At 39.8% G+C, this 17,537-nt stretch overlaps 1 protein-coding gene across 1 annotated transcript in view; it reads left to right on the forward strand.

Annotated features, from left to right (window-relative positions):
• The window catches only part of nrxn3a (neurexin 3a), a gene marked incomplete at both ends in the record, with an annotated part of 122,481 nt that extends 114,603 nt beyond the window's left edge, over positions 1-7,878 (forward strand). Inside the window, one exon of the mRNA XM_079286182.1 lies at positions 7,574-7,878. Within this exon, the coding sequence (XP_079142308.1) occupies positions 7,574-7,878 (305 nt within the window). The remainder of the gene's footprint in view (positions 1-7,573) is intronic.
• Between the last annotated feature and the right edge of the window lie 9,659 nt (positions 7,879-17,537).

The raw sequence follows: 17,537 nt of genomic DNA on the forward strand, positions 1-17,537 counted from the left end.
TTATACACCACGTATGCTTTGTGTTCACTGACCAGTGTTTTAAAAGCAGTTGGTGAACAGACCGTCTGGTCTCCATTTATTTTCCCTTGAGCACAGACCAGTCAGACATATGCCATCTTATGGAATTCCTCTCCGCTTCTATTTTTACCGACATGGAAGAACCATGTGGGTTGCATTAGACAAAGTATTGAATCATAAGTCAAAAGACACTATGGGGTTAAAGCTGGTATCCGTAATATATTTTGGTCAAGCATTTATACATCCTTCGAAGTGGTGGAGTCACCGTAAAACATGCAAACAGTGGCACTGCTTTCACACTCGGTTAGTTTGTCTGAGTCTTAATCTGAGTCCGACCGCTGATGCTTCCACACTGGATAACTGTTGGGGTAAATTGAGTGTGTTGAGGAAAACGTAAATGTACCATCACAACACCGTCCAAGACATGTAAATCAAATACCACTTTTTCACTTCCTGCCTGGGTAAAAGTAATGTGCAGTGTCAAGTTGTACTTAGTGAGCATTAGCAACAACACACAAAAAAATGAAATAAACTATCTTGCAAACCCCTTCTGATTTGAACTCACAGCTTGGGTCAGTAACATTGGAGAAACCAGCAAGATTTTAAGACGAATCCAACCTAAAAACCCAGACCAGTGTTGACAACTCTCCTCCATGAAGGTAGCTAGCAGCACTCGCGCTATGAACCCTGAGAAAGTCGTCAAGTAACCAACACTGAGAGTCCGTCCCCTCAAGTCTTCCTTCAATGCAACTCCCCCAAAATGATCATTATGAAGGTAACCAACCAACATGGCTGCTGTTAGTACTCACAGCTGTTAAGCTAGCAGCTGGTGGAATCGTACATATCTCATAACAGTCCTGACAGCCACAGATACCAGATTTGCGCTGCATTCATGGAGTTTTGCAATCATTGCAAAAATGAGTTCCCGTGTGTTTATCTCCAGCACAGATCTGCGGCTTTTTATTTGTGGCTGCTGCATTTCCAAAACTGTTTAGTTGGCCAACTGGTGCAAACGTCAACTTCTGCTGCAGCTGTCTGATATCGAGTGCTGAGGGGTTTTGGCAGGAAGTCGTTTCTTGCAAAAATCTCCCAAGTAAAATGACAAAATAAGACGTGAAGTTTCATGATGTTCAGTTTTATTCCAACAACATGATAGCAGGTCGAATAGATGCGACTTCTGTACCTCTGCTGGCATAACGGTGTGCGTGTGCATTTTTACTTCCTCAACACACACAGATCTTCTGTTCTACTGTTGTCCATGAATTTAGTTGGAATTTTCTTCTGATTTGAAACTAAACAAATTGTTGTGATTTTGAAAGTTTTGTCAACATTCCCAAATATTTTGTGGCACTTCCAGCCTTTAACCCTCATCCCACCAACATATCAACATGCAAGGACTTCCTACCGTATAAACAGATTAAATAACTGTGAGAAACTTATTTCTTAAACACATTATTAATTATGACAATAATGTCATCTGAAGAACAAAATAAAAAGGTTATTTTCATTTTAGGAGAGTAAATTTGTTTATTGTGTAAAATGAAAACAGAGCACATGAGGAAATCAGTGTCAGTTGCATCTGAGTCTGTCTTCAACATGACAGTCTCCCTCTCCCTCGACAGTGTGTCATACTTTAAATCAGGAGCCATGGCAAACACTTAGTCTGTTCAATTGTATCTATTCAAACTGTATCGGCTGCATCTGTGGGTGGGAGGTGAGCAATATGAAGCGATGACGGTTGGGGTAGTAGCAGCGGCAAGAACTTCAATCTACTTTCAGCCCTTAGCATTACGTAACCTAGCTTTAAATGCCAGTGTGAAAGCATGGACCCACTGTGTAACTGGCAATGAGAAATATTGATGTTAGTATGTTCATGCAACAAACTCAAAGGCTTAAGTCCACCAGTATCTCATTTCAATAGTTGGAACAAGCTTTGCTTTGACTACAAGTTTTCACACAAACTGCAGCGTCCACTTGGGTGACAACAGCCACAATGTCATGGGTATCAGCTTTAAGCTTCTTCTTTTGACTTGAATCCCGAATAAATTCCATTTCATACACAGTACATAACAAAATATTGATAATATGTGTTCCGTGGTTTTATTTTGTCCCTCAATGCTATCAGTTAATCTTGAGCTGTGTCCCAATTGCATACTACACTCTAGTACCCAGTTGTTTTGTTTTTTTTTAGTGTGGGGGGTGGGGGAGGGTGTGTGTTCACGCTGGAAAAGTGGCAAAATGATGTACACTCAAACATTTGCATACAGAATTCACTTGATGTTGCGTGTGGTGATGCACACGGCAATGCAACGCACAACAGAAATAGAGAAGAATTGGCTGTAGCTTTACAAAGTCGCACTTTGACTGACGTCTGTCTGCACACATGTTGTTTAATGAGTATCACACATGGTTTCTTGTCAGCACAAACTTTATTAACCATTCATAAATAGTAAGGGATTGGGACACAGTGTCCGTCTCCTGTTTTTCGAACATTGGTCAGTCTTACCTGCTCCCAGTTTGCTGTGTTGTTTCTTTTCTACTTTCCCTAAATGCAACTTACTTCAAGCATGCATCACCATCCTGCAGGACAACTAAAACAAAACCAAAGAATAATAATAACCCATCCTCAGCCAGTACCGTCTCTCTCTGATGTACACCCGGAATGCACGGCCGGTTCATGTTTAAAGACTAACACTACGGATAGATTTGTCACACGAGAGAGGAGCTCGTCCTCCAGTCGAGTGCCTCTCTCAGCAGTGTCTGTTTTATATTGTGTGCATCTGGTTGTAGTGTGTGCAATATTTTGGCTTTGTTCTTCCATCTTAACATTTTTCATTTGACGGTTGTAACTGGTCATATTTTTTGTATTATCCAATTGATCGCTGCCATTTTGGTTCTGATTATGGTTTTTGGCTTATTATGTATGTTTGGCTTGTTTTATTGTCAATCAGATAATATTTAAATCACTGTGAAATATTTCTTGATATAATTAGACTTTTTTCTTTTTTATTTGGAACTACTTCAGTGACTAACTTGTGTGTTTTATTTCCTACAGTATGCTTTCCTGACAAACATTAACTTAAAAGAGGAAAGTTAAAATCGACAACAGTTGCTCGATCAACTCAACTTCATGCATTTTTATTTTAAACGTATACAAAAAGCCCACAAATTAGTAGGTGGAGCAGTTCCCGATCCTCTTCTCACATATCTTCCATTTGTCAGATTTTCTAAAAATCTATCTTGACAAAACAAATTCATCTTTGTTGAATAATATTTTGACTGTAAAACAAATGAATTGCATGGCTAAGAAGTTGCAGTTTAGGGTTTGTCAGACTTGTCAGTGTTAGAGTTCTTCTGTTCTTTTCTGTAGATGGGCATGTATATTGCTCATTGTTTGTATATCCCCATCCCTTCCTTACAGCCAAAAGCTCTAATGCCGCCCGACCGCTTCGTACTGCCTTTACATGGACATGGCAACTGACTTACACTGTCACCCTCATCACCCTCATATCCTATGTAGTATGTTCATAGGTCCCACCCCCCTCTTCACCTTCTCCCTTGTCTTTAGAGATATTAAAGTATAATGTCATCCATCCATTCTACATTAAAGATCAAATTACAATTAAAGCAAAAACTGTAACATGAATAGATTTTAGATACTATTGAAGTCTATTGCAATGAAAAAAAATGTAGATACCGGTACACATTTGTTTTGTAAAAAAAAATACAAACAAACTATTTACCAGGAAAAAACAAAACATAAAAAACAGAATTATGGTGTTTATTTTTTATGTTATGTGTTGTGGATGTATGTGTTGTTGCCTCCCTGTACCGTCGTGTTTAAGATAGAACACAATCTACAATGGATAAAAATGATCTTTAACGGTACCAAGTGGCTATCCAACATTCTTACACAACTTTTCCTTTGTAAAATCTTTTCTTCATGCCTAAATCATGTGGGCAATTTGTTGATGTAAGTTGACAACACACAGTATGTATGTTTAAACTCTCTTTGAATTGTTTTTTCAAGATGCAGTCTGTAAAATATGAATAGTGGAGCATCTCAACATTTGTATTCTTGTGCACCTCACACTAAAAGCAAAGCGACTAGTTAACGTGCTAGATGCTACATGTAGCAATTTCAGCAATTACGCATCACTGAATTACACTGATTCAATCGGATCACATCATATGACATAAGTTGACCCACTATTCATCATTGAGTAATACTTTTATTATATATGAATATAAAATGCTAAATTGACTTTCACCTACCTACTACAGCATCTGTTAAAAGAAGGTTTCAAAAAGCTTACAAACTGCATCTCCAATCAAGTTGTGAACATTGAGCGCTGAATGCATCTTTAACAGTTTGACATGATGGAATACAGAGTGTTGTGCTGGTGAATGCATATGTTGGTGTTTGTGATAGTTGGTGAGTTACTCAACAGTTGGCTTTAAGTATATGCAATGTGCATCAAAGATTCAGTATGCACATGCTTGATGGCGGTGGATACTTTTCATGGCAATGGCACTTTGAATGTTCACTCCAATAATACCTGCGTCAGATCATATTTCCATGATGAATAAATCTCATTGTGCTGCACTTCTCCTTCTAAGTAAGGAGGGCCCATGTCACCAGAACATCTACTTTTTTCAAAAATGTGCTATTTAGCACTGAATGTAGAGTTAGAGTTATTTATTTTGCACAATTCAAACAACAAAATTTCAAATAATCAAACATAACAGAAATAAATGAATCACAGTGCAGGAAGAGACAGAAAGCCAACTTGGCTTATTTGAAGCCTCCACCTATTTAATAATACAATTTTACAAAATTACAAGGTAATGTAATGCAGATAGAGGAAAAAAACTTTATTTATATTTTCAGAACTGACATTCAACACTTCATAAAGAATCTGCAATGACTGATACAGCACATATGGAAACATACAGAGCAGCATTACTACAGTGTAATAAATGTGGTCATTTAAAGCCTTTTGTTGTTATTGATTTGTGGTGTTGGGTAACTCAGTAAGCCCAGCTCTATGTTACATCCTCTGTTTTTAACAAATACAGAAAGGACAATGAGATTTCAGCAGCGGTATACAATACACAGTCCACAGCAAGCCAAATGGAACACTGGCAATTATTGGCAAACGATTAAAAAAAATGACGATACATGCCGTAATAATGTTGTTTATCACCTCTAGGTTGAAGTTTGCCAGTTGCTCAGAAGTATCAACAGATATTGTTGTGTTGGGTATAGCAGTTTTACTTACAGCAACTTCAGTAAGAAGTAACTTCTACTAAGACTGTTTATACAGTTGAAAAAAAAGAGAGAGGGTTCTTTATCAAGGAACAAGGACTCATGGATTATGGTGAGGAAACAAACACATCCATAAAAAGCCTTGTGATTAGCAACCTCAACAGAAAGTGATCTAGAAGTCACTTAATAACGCTGTCTAATGTGTCGATTTCAGCTCAGATATTATATACTACAGTTGAAAAGAATTGTTCTGATTTAATATTTTACAATTACCAGTGCTTAAGAAGATGTGTTGATTATCGTAGTATAACGTGAGAGCATGTATGTAGAGAATAGATTTGTTCGGGGACCTGGTCTCCTGTTCTTCTGGTGAACAAGAGGCTAACTGCTAAATGAAGCCGGATGAAGGTACATGACATCTTCCACTCAGGCTCGTATTTCACAAAGGGTGAGCATTCAGGTGACTTTGCTCTGCCATTGATAAAGTATCAACTTAAAGCCGTTATAGTTCCACAGCTTTTTCTTGGTCGCAGAGCTGCTTTTACAACAAAATCAAAATGATGTCAGCATAATGACACTTCCGTGATCAGGCTCCCTGATTTGTGACAAAAGCTTTCTACAATCCCAGCAGCGATCTAGTCTGTGCGCGTTCCGCTCTCTGGAATACCTTCCATGTCATTTGAACACATTTGATCCTGACCTGTTGATAGTTTGTACTAATTAGCTACAAGAAAAGTTTGTATGTGCAAACAAGTTGACAAAACTAAAATGGACACATTTCTTGGTAGTGAACTCTAGGTCATGATATGCAAACTTTCATGAAAAATTGCCTGGAAAAAGCGTCCAATCAGAAGTGATTAACCAGACTTCTCTTGACAATGAAGATATCAGTAATTTGCATCTAATTCATTTCTCTCCAATTCAGTTTTTACAAAGAGTTCCATCTTCGCTGTTCAAGGCGGCTAAAACAAACTGGTTATTTGTATTTTCTCACTGAAAGGTGACTTTAAGATTGAGATAACTTTACCTCCAGAACAGCTCTGCCTCTGAGAAATGTTTGTAGAACTATAATTATAGTTTTCTGTGAATAAAGCAACGGGTTTAAGAGGATTGGAGAGACTTTGCCATTTACATTATGATAGCAAGTCTGCAGTAATATATTTTATTTGATCTGGCTTACTGCAGGAAAGTCTTTTTTTAACAATATAAGTTTTACTTCTTATTTAATAAATGGGGGAATAAAGGGATGAGAAAAACTCTGGTATTTTCACTGTAACTACTCGGCTTAATACTTTTTCAGAATTCTTTTTGTATTTAGTAATGCAGTTTATCAGTTTACCGTTAAAGATTGTACTTTCCCTTCAACATTTTTGAAAGGATATTTAGTAAAAAACAATTATACTTAACTCTAGCGAGCACATTGCATTTAATGCATATTTAACTTGATTTGTATGGCTCATCCTCTTAAACCTGTTGCAATATATAATTTATGTCAACTTTACTTTCCTTTTTCTTGATGTAGCAGTCTTAAATTGATGTTTTGTTGTTGCCTGTTTTGTTGTTTTGTCCAGATGTGTTTATTTTAGTATATGTCATAAAATCCCCATGCTGGCCTCTAACATGACTGCCTGTCTGTCTCCAACCCCAGGAGCTGAGTTAGTCATCCCAGTACTTCAGGATCCATTAGTGCACCCCTCTGTAGCTCCTTGTGCACCCTTCATTCCCACTCCCTCAACACACCACTCACTCCTCACCATTGTTGAGACCACCAAAGAGTCCCTGTCCAAGGCCACTGAGGCGGGGGTACCTTGCTTGTCGAACCGAGGCAGCGATGATTGTGATGATGATGGCTTGGTGATATCGGGGTATGGCTCTGGGGAAGCGTTGAAGTCTAACCTGCCCCCTACTGATGATGAAGATTTTTACACGACCTTCTCCTTGGTAACAGATAAGACCTCATCCACGTCAGGCTTTGAAGGTGGCTACAATACTCACGCACCCAAGACTTTTAGACCTAACAAACCTTCAATCCCAATCTCCAGACGCGTTAGGACTACCACTACCGCCACACTACTAACCGCCGACCAGAGCCGCACCACCGCCACCTCTGCCTCCACCGCACCCCTCAACAATGCTCCGGCCAAACAGCCGGCAAAATGAATAACCGCAAGCTAAAACCCCAGCCCGACCTAGTGTTGCTTCCATTGCCCACATCCTTTGAGGTAGACAGCACCAAGCTGAGGGGCTCATTAATAACCTCCCCAATGTTCCGTAATATACCCACAGCACTCCCCACAGAGCCGGGCGTCAGGCGAGTTCCAGGGCCCTCGGAAGTGGTCCGTGAATCTAGCAGCACCACCGGGATGGTCATCGGAATAGTGGCGGCCGCTGCCCTGTGCATCCTCATCCTTCTGTATGCCATGTATAAGTACAGGAACAGGGATGAAGGCTCCTACCAGGTGGACGAGAGCAGGAACTACATAACCAACTCGGCTGTGCAGAGCAATGGCGCTGTCATGAAGGACAAACAGCAGAGCTTGAAAGGCAGCAACAAGAAACAGAAAAATAAGGATAAGGAGTACTACGTGTGACTGTGAGACTTTTGTGAGCATGAGAGAGTGAAGAAAGAAAGCACGAACAGAACATTTACTTATCAGTTTCCTCGCGAGGAGCTATGACAAATGATGGTATAACATGGAACTTGAATAATCTTATACTGTGCTGAGTAGTTGAAATGATGATATGTACTGTAATATAAAGCACACTTACTATTGTAAGCATAACGACAAAGCTAACTAGCAACTTTAGAGACCTTACTCTTCTATCTGGTCCGAGACGTTATCAGTATAGAAATATTTCACAGCTACATCATTCTCCTAAGTGACTTTTAGAGCTATGTGATCCTTGGCATTCAACAAAAATTGTTTTTGTAAGATTGTTAATTACAAAAGGCTCATAATCTTTACATTTTCAGCATGTAAGCAACATGTAGTGCTTAACGAGAGGGGGGTCAGGCACACTGTCATTGTAAAAGTTAAAAAAGGACTCTTGATGCATCAGAGTATGACACATTTTTTATGGTTTATACATAATACAAGTGTGGTGTCTGACTTATTTTGCTTTAAGCAAAAGGGAAAAAATGACAAAAAGAACAGCAAGGAAAGACTATTTCTGTGTATGAATGATACCAAGTGAGCAAATTGTGCCATGGACAGATCTCCTAAAATCCGTATACGCTCTGGCATCTGATTCACCACAATTGCTGTCATTGTTTGACAGACAGAGTGACTCACCTCGTGGAAAGCAGTGGCTGGTTCTCGAGGTAAAAAGCAACAGATTGTCAAATGCATGCCATCCTAATGCTACAGTAAAGTCCAGTACAGTAAAAGTCCAGTATACAGTGTTCAAATTGGACCATGTTCTCTTCGTTGATGCCAAACAATTCTTCATGATCCGATCAGAACTTAGACCCTATCCTCGTTTTGAAACCCTCGAAAATGTTAAACATGGAAAACATGATCTCTTAAAAAAAATCTATTATTGATGCACAGCCAGTGGTGGTTTTATCTTTCTGCAAAACTGTATGTTGGTTCGTTGCTGTTCTCATTTTCTATGGAGGAGTGAGGAGACAGATACATGCAGTACTAAACACTGTTAACAAATGTGTATACAGAAATAAATCAAATGTTGAAAGTGTGAATTATATCTGCTGTCACAGTAAACTGTGTCAAAAACATAAAAATTTGTTTACATATTTTATTACATGCTAGCTGTTGTACTTTGTAGGTAGAAAACTGTACATATATCACGACAGTTGTAATTTTTAGTACTTCTATTGTACAGACTGAACACATGATTTATCGACGTATTTTATGAAAGAATCTATTCACTGTTAATTTTAATGGAGAAAAAGCTGGAATGTGGAGAATCATATTGATATTTCATAAAGAATAAAATGTATTGTTAGCCTAGAGTTCTAACCTGAGATGTTTCTAAAGTTGCATGAATATTGAACTACTTGCAGTTGTCCAGCGAAGGTGCCCTTCCTTCTGTATCATGGCTTTCTTGTTCTAGGTTACACGAGTGATATTTCTTTTTGGAAAGAGAATAAAGTCAGAGTTATGACAAATACAGGAAGAGAAAGAGGCTGTGATGGATGGGTTTTCACGGGTCAACAGAGCTGAAATGGTGGTGGTGTGTGTATGTGGGGGGGGGTGGGGGTCGGGGCTGAAGTGGGACTCGTCACCTCAAATCATTGTTTTGTCACCTTTTTATCATTCGTTGACGATATGTTACTGTTCATTTGTGTTTCCATTATCTGCCATTGTCATTTAACGATGTGAAGGTGCAATCTATTACTTGCCTGGAATTCACATTTTTTGTGTTATAATTGTTACTTTTCATAACCTTTTTTCATCAGTTTGATAACAAATAAAACATTGTTTTTTCTCTGAAATTATACTGTAGTCCTTGGATAAATCCAGTGATGCAACTCCTTTTGGCACTTTAATATTTGCCCCCATTTATTACTCATTTAGACTCAACAGAAAAGAGAACGTGAGGCTGTTTTAAAGGCCCAGAAAACTTGGTTTCAAATATTTAGTCTTTCTGTATAGCATTAAATATTAATGACTCAATAAGCAGCAATCAAAGTTGAGCAATCTGCTGCATCAGCACTGTGTGGGTGTGGTTCTTGCTCACTAGTTAAGTTGATATGCGGCTTGATGTTATTGATTTGTTGGATGAAGTTGTTCACCCTGGAGTAGTGCAGTTTAGTGAATGTGCACCACATACTGTTCTCAGATCGGGGGATGAGGCCATCATTTGGGATTTCTTTTCAAAATGTTCCATCCACAAGTTACCTTCAGTCCAGGAGATGGGTGACCCCATGACTATTAGGGGCGTAACGGTTCACAAAATCCACGGTTGGGTTGGGTACGATACAGTGGAGCCACGGTTCGGTACGTTTCGGTACAGTAGAAAACTATAAATGCCAGAGAAATGTACTTGATTTTAAAATATATTTATTCATTACAGCGAACATCATGAAGTTATTCTTTGACTTTGAACAATGATGGAACTATACCTGAGTGACCCATCTTCTGGGGTGTCTTCTTAGCAACACATAAGCATAAAAAACAAAAACTGCTCCTTAATGTTATGTAGTGTTGTTACTTACATCTTGGAAAAGAGATTTTTAATCTCAATGGTTAAATAAAGGTTTTTAAAAAAAATAAAGATTTTTTTCCTTCTTTTTTTCTTTTTTTATTCAAACGTATTGTTCGGTTCGTCATGCGTACCGAACCGTGAGCCTCGTACCGAACGGTTCAATACGAATACACGCATCGTTACACCCCTAATGACTATACTTTTAGTTTGCCTGCAACTTTACAGTAAATGTAGTCAAACTCTTGTAGGTCGATGATCTGATCCAAGATGAGGTGTTATTCCTTGCGAGCTGAGGTCCTGTGCTGGTGGCTTATTCAGTCGATCCTCTGCCTGCGCAAATCTATTCAAAACTTTTAGAGAAGTGCTACAACTGTTGCAAATTTGCATCGCCACCAGTATGAATGTGCCGTTTGAGGCAAATTACTGTATTCCCAGCAGAGCAAATTTTGATTTTGTTTATTTGTCATGCTCCAGGGTGTCTATCTAGACTCGACCCTAATAAGCATCACTGCTTCATCAGTGGGGATTCTCCGTAAAGCTCACTGACATCAAAAGATACAAAACTGTGTGAATGGAGCTCAAACCTCACCGTTCAAAACTCTCTGTAGCAGGTCCGTATGGACTCTGGGTAAATCCACAGAGTTCAAATGTGCATAGCAGTAGAAATACTAGAGTTAAGACAATAGTTGGCCGTATCACTTAAGATTTTCATTGATTGATCCCCAAGGGGAGACAGACTATCTGCTTATGTTTACAGTGTTTTTATTTTTGCTGCCCCAGATTGGTCCATAGAGAGACACATTACATCCACACAATTATACTTCTTTAAGGGGTTGGAGAAGTAGCCAGAGCGATAGAGAGAAACACGGCAAACGGATTGCTCTTAGCTGGGCTTGGGTATTGTTTGAAACTTTTCAATACTGCTTCCAATATCGAAACCTAAATTCAACAGTCAAATTCAGTTTGTTATGTAAATGGTCTTATTAACTAATTGCTGATGTTGACACATCCAAAGGAAATAAAGTCCATGTAATCAAAACATCAATTTTGGACAACATAAAAAAATCCATCTACAGATGCATTTAGTTAAAAATGTATGAACTATCCTACCCTAAAACTGCCTACTGAGTGAATGTTCTTGTGTGCGCGTGCATGTGTGTGTGCGAGTGTGTGTGCGAGTGTGTGTGCGCAAGAGGCAGACGTTGTTTAAGGTCAACCAATATCAAGGAACAGGTTGGTATGTGAGCAGTTCTTTTTGAGGAAGATTCTATGCTTTTTCTGGTACGAGACAGGACGTCTCCACACTGATGGTGTCCCCAGCTGTTGAGAAGGTTTGCGACGATGGAGTTGAGGAGGCTTGGAACACAAGTACTAGGTACATAAGTTAAACAAGATGGGTAGAGTCGATTTCCTCTCCCAACACCAGACTACGAGGGTTTTTTAGGTCACCACAACAGGTTGGCTCCTGTACAAGTCCAAAACATCTGTGTCAGTCAACATGATGGTACTTGTGCCATGTGTGTTGAGGTGGTGGCCCTGTCCTCTTCAGCAAAGAGTTCACTAAGTGCAGTGAGGGCCAGTCTCCGGTCTCTGGAAAAAGCAGATAAAAGCATGTTGGTACCGGTTTAAGTTACCACACACACTCGTCGCTTCCAAGCTACATTCAGGCCTTGTTTTATTTGTTTATTGTCATCTTTGAGTTTAATTTTCCTTTGTGTGCCCCGAGTAGTTAATGCCGTAGATTGCTGTTGATTCATGTGAGTCAAAAGAGTTAAAAGAGGTAATAGCTGTTGACTGTTTATATCAGCTTAAACGTATTATGTATTTCCTGCCAGGTTAAAGACTGATATCATAAGCATTGTGGTTTAAAGGCGTCATCAGTTTACCCTCAGTCAGGTTTACAGGTTTATAGGGTACCTGCCTCTCTTTTAGCCATACCTGCCCCCATCACCCCCGTCGACGCTGTGGAGTCCTTCCACTTCCTGGGCTCCACCATGAGCCAAGACCTCAAGTGGTCTCATTGCCAAGAAGGCTCAGCAGAGGATGTACTTCCTGAGGCAGCTGAAGAAGTTCAACCTGCCAAAGACAATGATAGTGCACTTCTACACAGCCATCGTTGAGTCCATCCTCTGCTCCTCCATTACGGTCTGGTACGCTGCAGCCACTGTCAAGGATAAGTTCAGACTGCAGCGCATCATTTGCTCTGCTGAGAGGGTGATTGGCTGCAATCTGCCGTCCCTCCACGACTTGTTCGCCTCCAGGACACTGAAGCGAGCAAGAGGGATTGTAGCTGACCCCTCTCACCCTGACACAAACCGTACTCTTATTTGTTTGTTTATTTACCATATTTTACTGTAAATTTCAACATGTTTCTATTTTTAGATCATGTCTTGTATTTTGCACTGTGTTGATTGTTAATGTTACGCACTATCCACCTCGTCAAATTCCTTGTATGTGCAACATACTTTGGCAATTAAAGTTCTGATTCTTTTCATTTTTGTATTACCTTTTGTAGAGACGTATTTTGTAAGGTTAGCATAGGCTAATTGACTCCTAAAAGTGTGATTTTATTTTTGTTATTGTATGTTCTGGTAAACCAATAAGCTGATTTAATATCTTTTAGCGAGTTATTAAATAGAAATGGTTTAAAGCAGAGGGTTTACAGAAGGACAGGACAATGGTTAACACAGTCACGCTGTCACTTTGTACGTTCAGCTGGGATGTATACACCACAACTGTAACCCTTCCTTTGATCGCCTAACATAGGGGTCACTAATAGGCGGGCCGTGGTCCGGGTCTGGAACCAGACAGCATTGTATCCAAAACCTAGACCTATAACCGATGATTGAGAATTACTAAAGTTCAACGGAGCGCTTCTATTTTAACCGGCGCAGCTTTTACAGCCTTTATGGCACTCGCTCAGCTGTCCAGGAAACACACCGACCAATTACATGCGTTTTAAATCACATCACGTGATACTCAGCCAATCAAATATGTGTTTTGCGAAAAGCATCGCATATCTTCAGACCGTGACGATTATTAAAAGCACAACTCCTTTGATCAAACGTACCCACTCAAATACGAAATTAAGGCACAGAAAAATAAACCTAAGAGGCCAATATGATCATAATCCAAACACATTAATTCACAGACAATGCTGTAAACAAAGACCAATAGAGTTTCAATAACCACCGATAAAGTCCCTGAACACATTAGAATGTGGTTATCACACCATTTCACAACTGAATTAAATGAATATAAAGCTGCAGGGCAAGGACAATTCAGTTAAATTATTATTTTATTAATTAAGTACTTCATTTTAAGAGTCACATTTTTCAAAAGCTTCTTGTTATGCATTTGTTATTTTATTTTTAATCCAGCCCTTGTCTTACTTGAAATTAGAGGAGAAAATGTATTTATTACATATAAATCTGACAATGAATATTGTTTATATACTAATACTATACTAATATGGATATTATTCAGTGAAACTTTCTTTATTTGATTTGACAGTCAGTCGTTGACTATGTCCATTGTTTGATACAACTTCTAGGCTACTTCAATATATATGTGACTAAATCACGATCCTTTGCAAAGGACTTACTTCAACATAAACTCTCTACTGAGCTGCTTCCAGATATTCAACCTTCTTGTCCTATAACTAAGAATGTGCCCTGCCACCATTGGCTGCCTGTAACTGTGATCACATTTTGACGAGTTCCTTGTCCATTTGAAAGGATTGGGATTAAAATTCACTTGTAAACTTGCAGCTTCAGCTTAAGAGCTTTCTCTTCACCTTGACACATCGACACACTCTTTCAAAAATATTTCAAACTGCATGACCACTGATCTTTTACAAGTTGTAAACACATCCCTTCTCTCAGGTGTCTTCCCACAAGCCCTAGAAACTGCAGTTATTAAACCGCTAGAAGGCTAATTTAGACTCCGCAAGAATGAATAATTATAAGCCAATATCAAACCTCCCATTGTTCAGTAAAATAATTGCTGCAGGTCTGCTGAGACCCTCAGCTCCTTTAAATCAAGATTGAAGACTTTTTCTGTTTGCTGCTGCCTTTAATTGAACCCGATTCAAGGATATTAATCAATTTCTGTATTTTAATATACTACTGTATTTTATTTCTTACACTGCTTTTTAGTGTTGCAATGACTGTTTTTAATGTTTCAATCAATGTTCTTCAATGTTCTTCAATGTTTCAATCAATGTTCTGCAGCAACTCAGACCCAGTGCAGCAAACAGACCCAGTGCAGCTTGAGGTCACCACCTCCGAGTTCTTTTATGCCATCACTAATGAATCTGTGTTTTCATTTAGATGTCAAATTAATTGATGGTAATTGATTAAATCAGCCAGTTTACATTCCATTGACAATGGATCTGTTGACATTAAGGCCCACCAAAACCTTACGAGATCAGTCAGGTACCGCAAAAGGCTGTATCACGTGGAGTTAGCATGGCAACAAGATGCACCAGAAATCTGAGAATTGCCTGAAAAGATTTGAAGGGCTGCAAAGAAATCTGAATACTGATGTGATCCTTTTCGAAACATGCAAGCTTACATGGTTATTTTATTGTCATTGTACAGCAGGGTTGCACAACAAAATGCAGATTACGGTCCCATTTTGCGACACAACAAAACACACAAAAAAAAGAATCGATAATATCAATAACATGTGGAGGGTGGAGGATGAGTAAAAGAGTTTCACAACCTGAGGAAACTGGGGATACTGACAGTGGGCGGTCCTGACTTCACAGCTGACTCTTTGTTGAGGAGATCAAAGCGAGCATAAAAGTTCTTCAGCTCATCTGGCAGCTCCTGCTTTTATAGGCTGTGACATTATGGATCTCCTGCTGCCACGTATCTTTAGTGTTGTTGGTGTTGAGGTCTCGCCGGTCGCCTCCTCTTTGCCTCCTTGATTTCAGCTTCCAGTCTTGCTCTGGCGATGTTTAGTCACGCATTAGCATAGGCAAAGGATCAACACTGAAAATGTCCCTGTGCAACGGTATGGGGAGTCTGGCAAGAGCCAGCACCCGTTGTGTGGCCTGCAGTCAGCCAGAGGGATTGAGTGACTTTGCCAGAAAGTTGAGTCAGCATCTGGTCCCTTACACGGGAGGGGTAATGCTGATATAGGGTTACTTCAATGAACTGGCTGGTATGTTATTGATGTGAGCATGGATTTGGTTTTGTTGATAACTGGCCTTCTTTCTGACCTTCTGAAAGCGGACAGACTTACAACATTATAAATGGGCCCGCCCCTTCATTCCTGTCTGATCTCCTTAAGCCTTATGTGCTCTCTGCTCTCAGAATACATGGCTCCTATATGTCAAAATGGGAAAGTGTGCAAGAAGAGTGCAGCCACAGTGCTACATGCTACTGAGCACAATAACAGCATTTGGGACGAAAGAGACGTGGAATTGTTCAGTGCTCCTAACGGCTGCCTCGAAACAACGTCCTCATGGCGAAACCTTGAACTCTTTCAGGAGTGGATGGTCCCACTAGTCCAATATACCATGAGTCATTCTAAGGACCTTGCCTGTTATAAATGTCCACGAGACCAAGAGCCAAACTTCCTGCTGGCTGCAGGGCCTGTTGTTATTGTGCCTCTTTCCTCTGGAATAACCTCCCTGTTGACACGAGACAATCTATTCTGTTGATGCCCTTCAACTCTAAATAATCCAGTCTCAATACATCTATTCAGCTTAGTACTATACTGAAGTCCATGTTTGTCCCGCAGACAATAATACTGTAAACTTTGTGAAAACCACGGCATCTCTCTGTTCTCATGTGCTTCCAAGCTGTGTGCCTGTCTCTTTCTCCATTAGTCTCTCTCTAAAACACTCACACACACACAGCAGCTCCTCTCTTCTTGTCGTTGGTGCGTATTAGTTTCCATCCTGTCCACTGTCACATTCTGTTGGACTTCCGAGCATTACTGAATGTCTGGCTGTACCTTGTGTGCTTTTCAAGTGTAAGAGGACACAGGAATACATTTACTGAGGGGGATTGCCAAGAGTTGTGCCACAAAAGCTTCTTTTTCACACCACCATACTACATCTTACATGGGTTGCCACAAATAACACAACAAAGGGGAAGGTGAGAAGGTAAGGGTGTGGAAATGGGGGGGGGGGGGTGAGTTTAAATGTGTATGGAGGACTTTTTTGTCACAGGTGCTGGGAGAAAAGCTTAAGAACTGGACTGGCACTGGGAGAGGGGTTGGTTTGCATGTGGCATGTGTACTGAATGCACCCACCCCTCCCTCCCTTTCCTTAATGTATTCTTTACTACTCTCTGCCCTCCTTCAGCCATGCTCTTTCTCCTTGAATTAATCGGTATATCTGAATGAACAAAAGTTTAGCCTGGTCGAACCGAGGGTCTGCCAGGGCAGACTTTCAGAAACTTCTATGTCACATGAAGTCCATGGCTAAAACCTGAGCTGTGAGAGAGACTACATTTCTGATGTTCCAGTCTCAGGAAAACGGTGAATTACTTCAGCATATATCTACTCGGACATTTAGAAGTGTTTCGGGACATTGTGTGACCTGAAATATAGGCCACATTTTGATGTAATTGTGGGCAAATTCAAGGCTTGAGTAGAGCTGTTTTATTTCATTGTTCCTTAACAACCTTATTATCAGTGTCCGTATTTATATATATACGGATACTGGCCTCATTTTATGAATTGTGAAGATAGCTGGTGTTTGTGGATGCTGTCTTTTTGTAGCTTATTTGGTGTGGATGATACTTGCTGGAGAGTACTGGGTGTCATATCCATTTTGCATGGACTGTAGTTCAGTGATCAATGAACACCACCGCTAAAGTCAACTGCCACAAAAGCTTGATTCGTTACAGTCAGATGGCTGACAGAAATACGTCATATATTTTTATTGTCATTCATGCTAATAAGTGGTGGAAAGTTTTCTTTACACGAAGTGTTTGTTTTGTACACGGAGAAGGAAGCGCTGTACAATGGTTGAAAAGGCAGAAAGAAACAATGATCCTAGCAACAGTTGAACAAGAAAAGAAGAAATAGGCAGTCGTTGGTAATAGAAACTGGAAGCTGAGCA

Source organism: Melanostigma gelatinosum (assembly GCF_949748355.1).
Source record: "Melanostigma gelatinosum genome assembly, chromosome: 16".
In the NCBI taxonomy this organism is placed as follows: Eukaryota; Metazoa; Chordata; class Actinopteri; order Perciformes; family Zoarcidae; genus Melanostigma; species Melanostigma gelatinosum.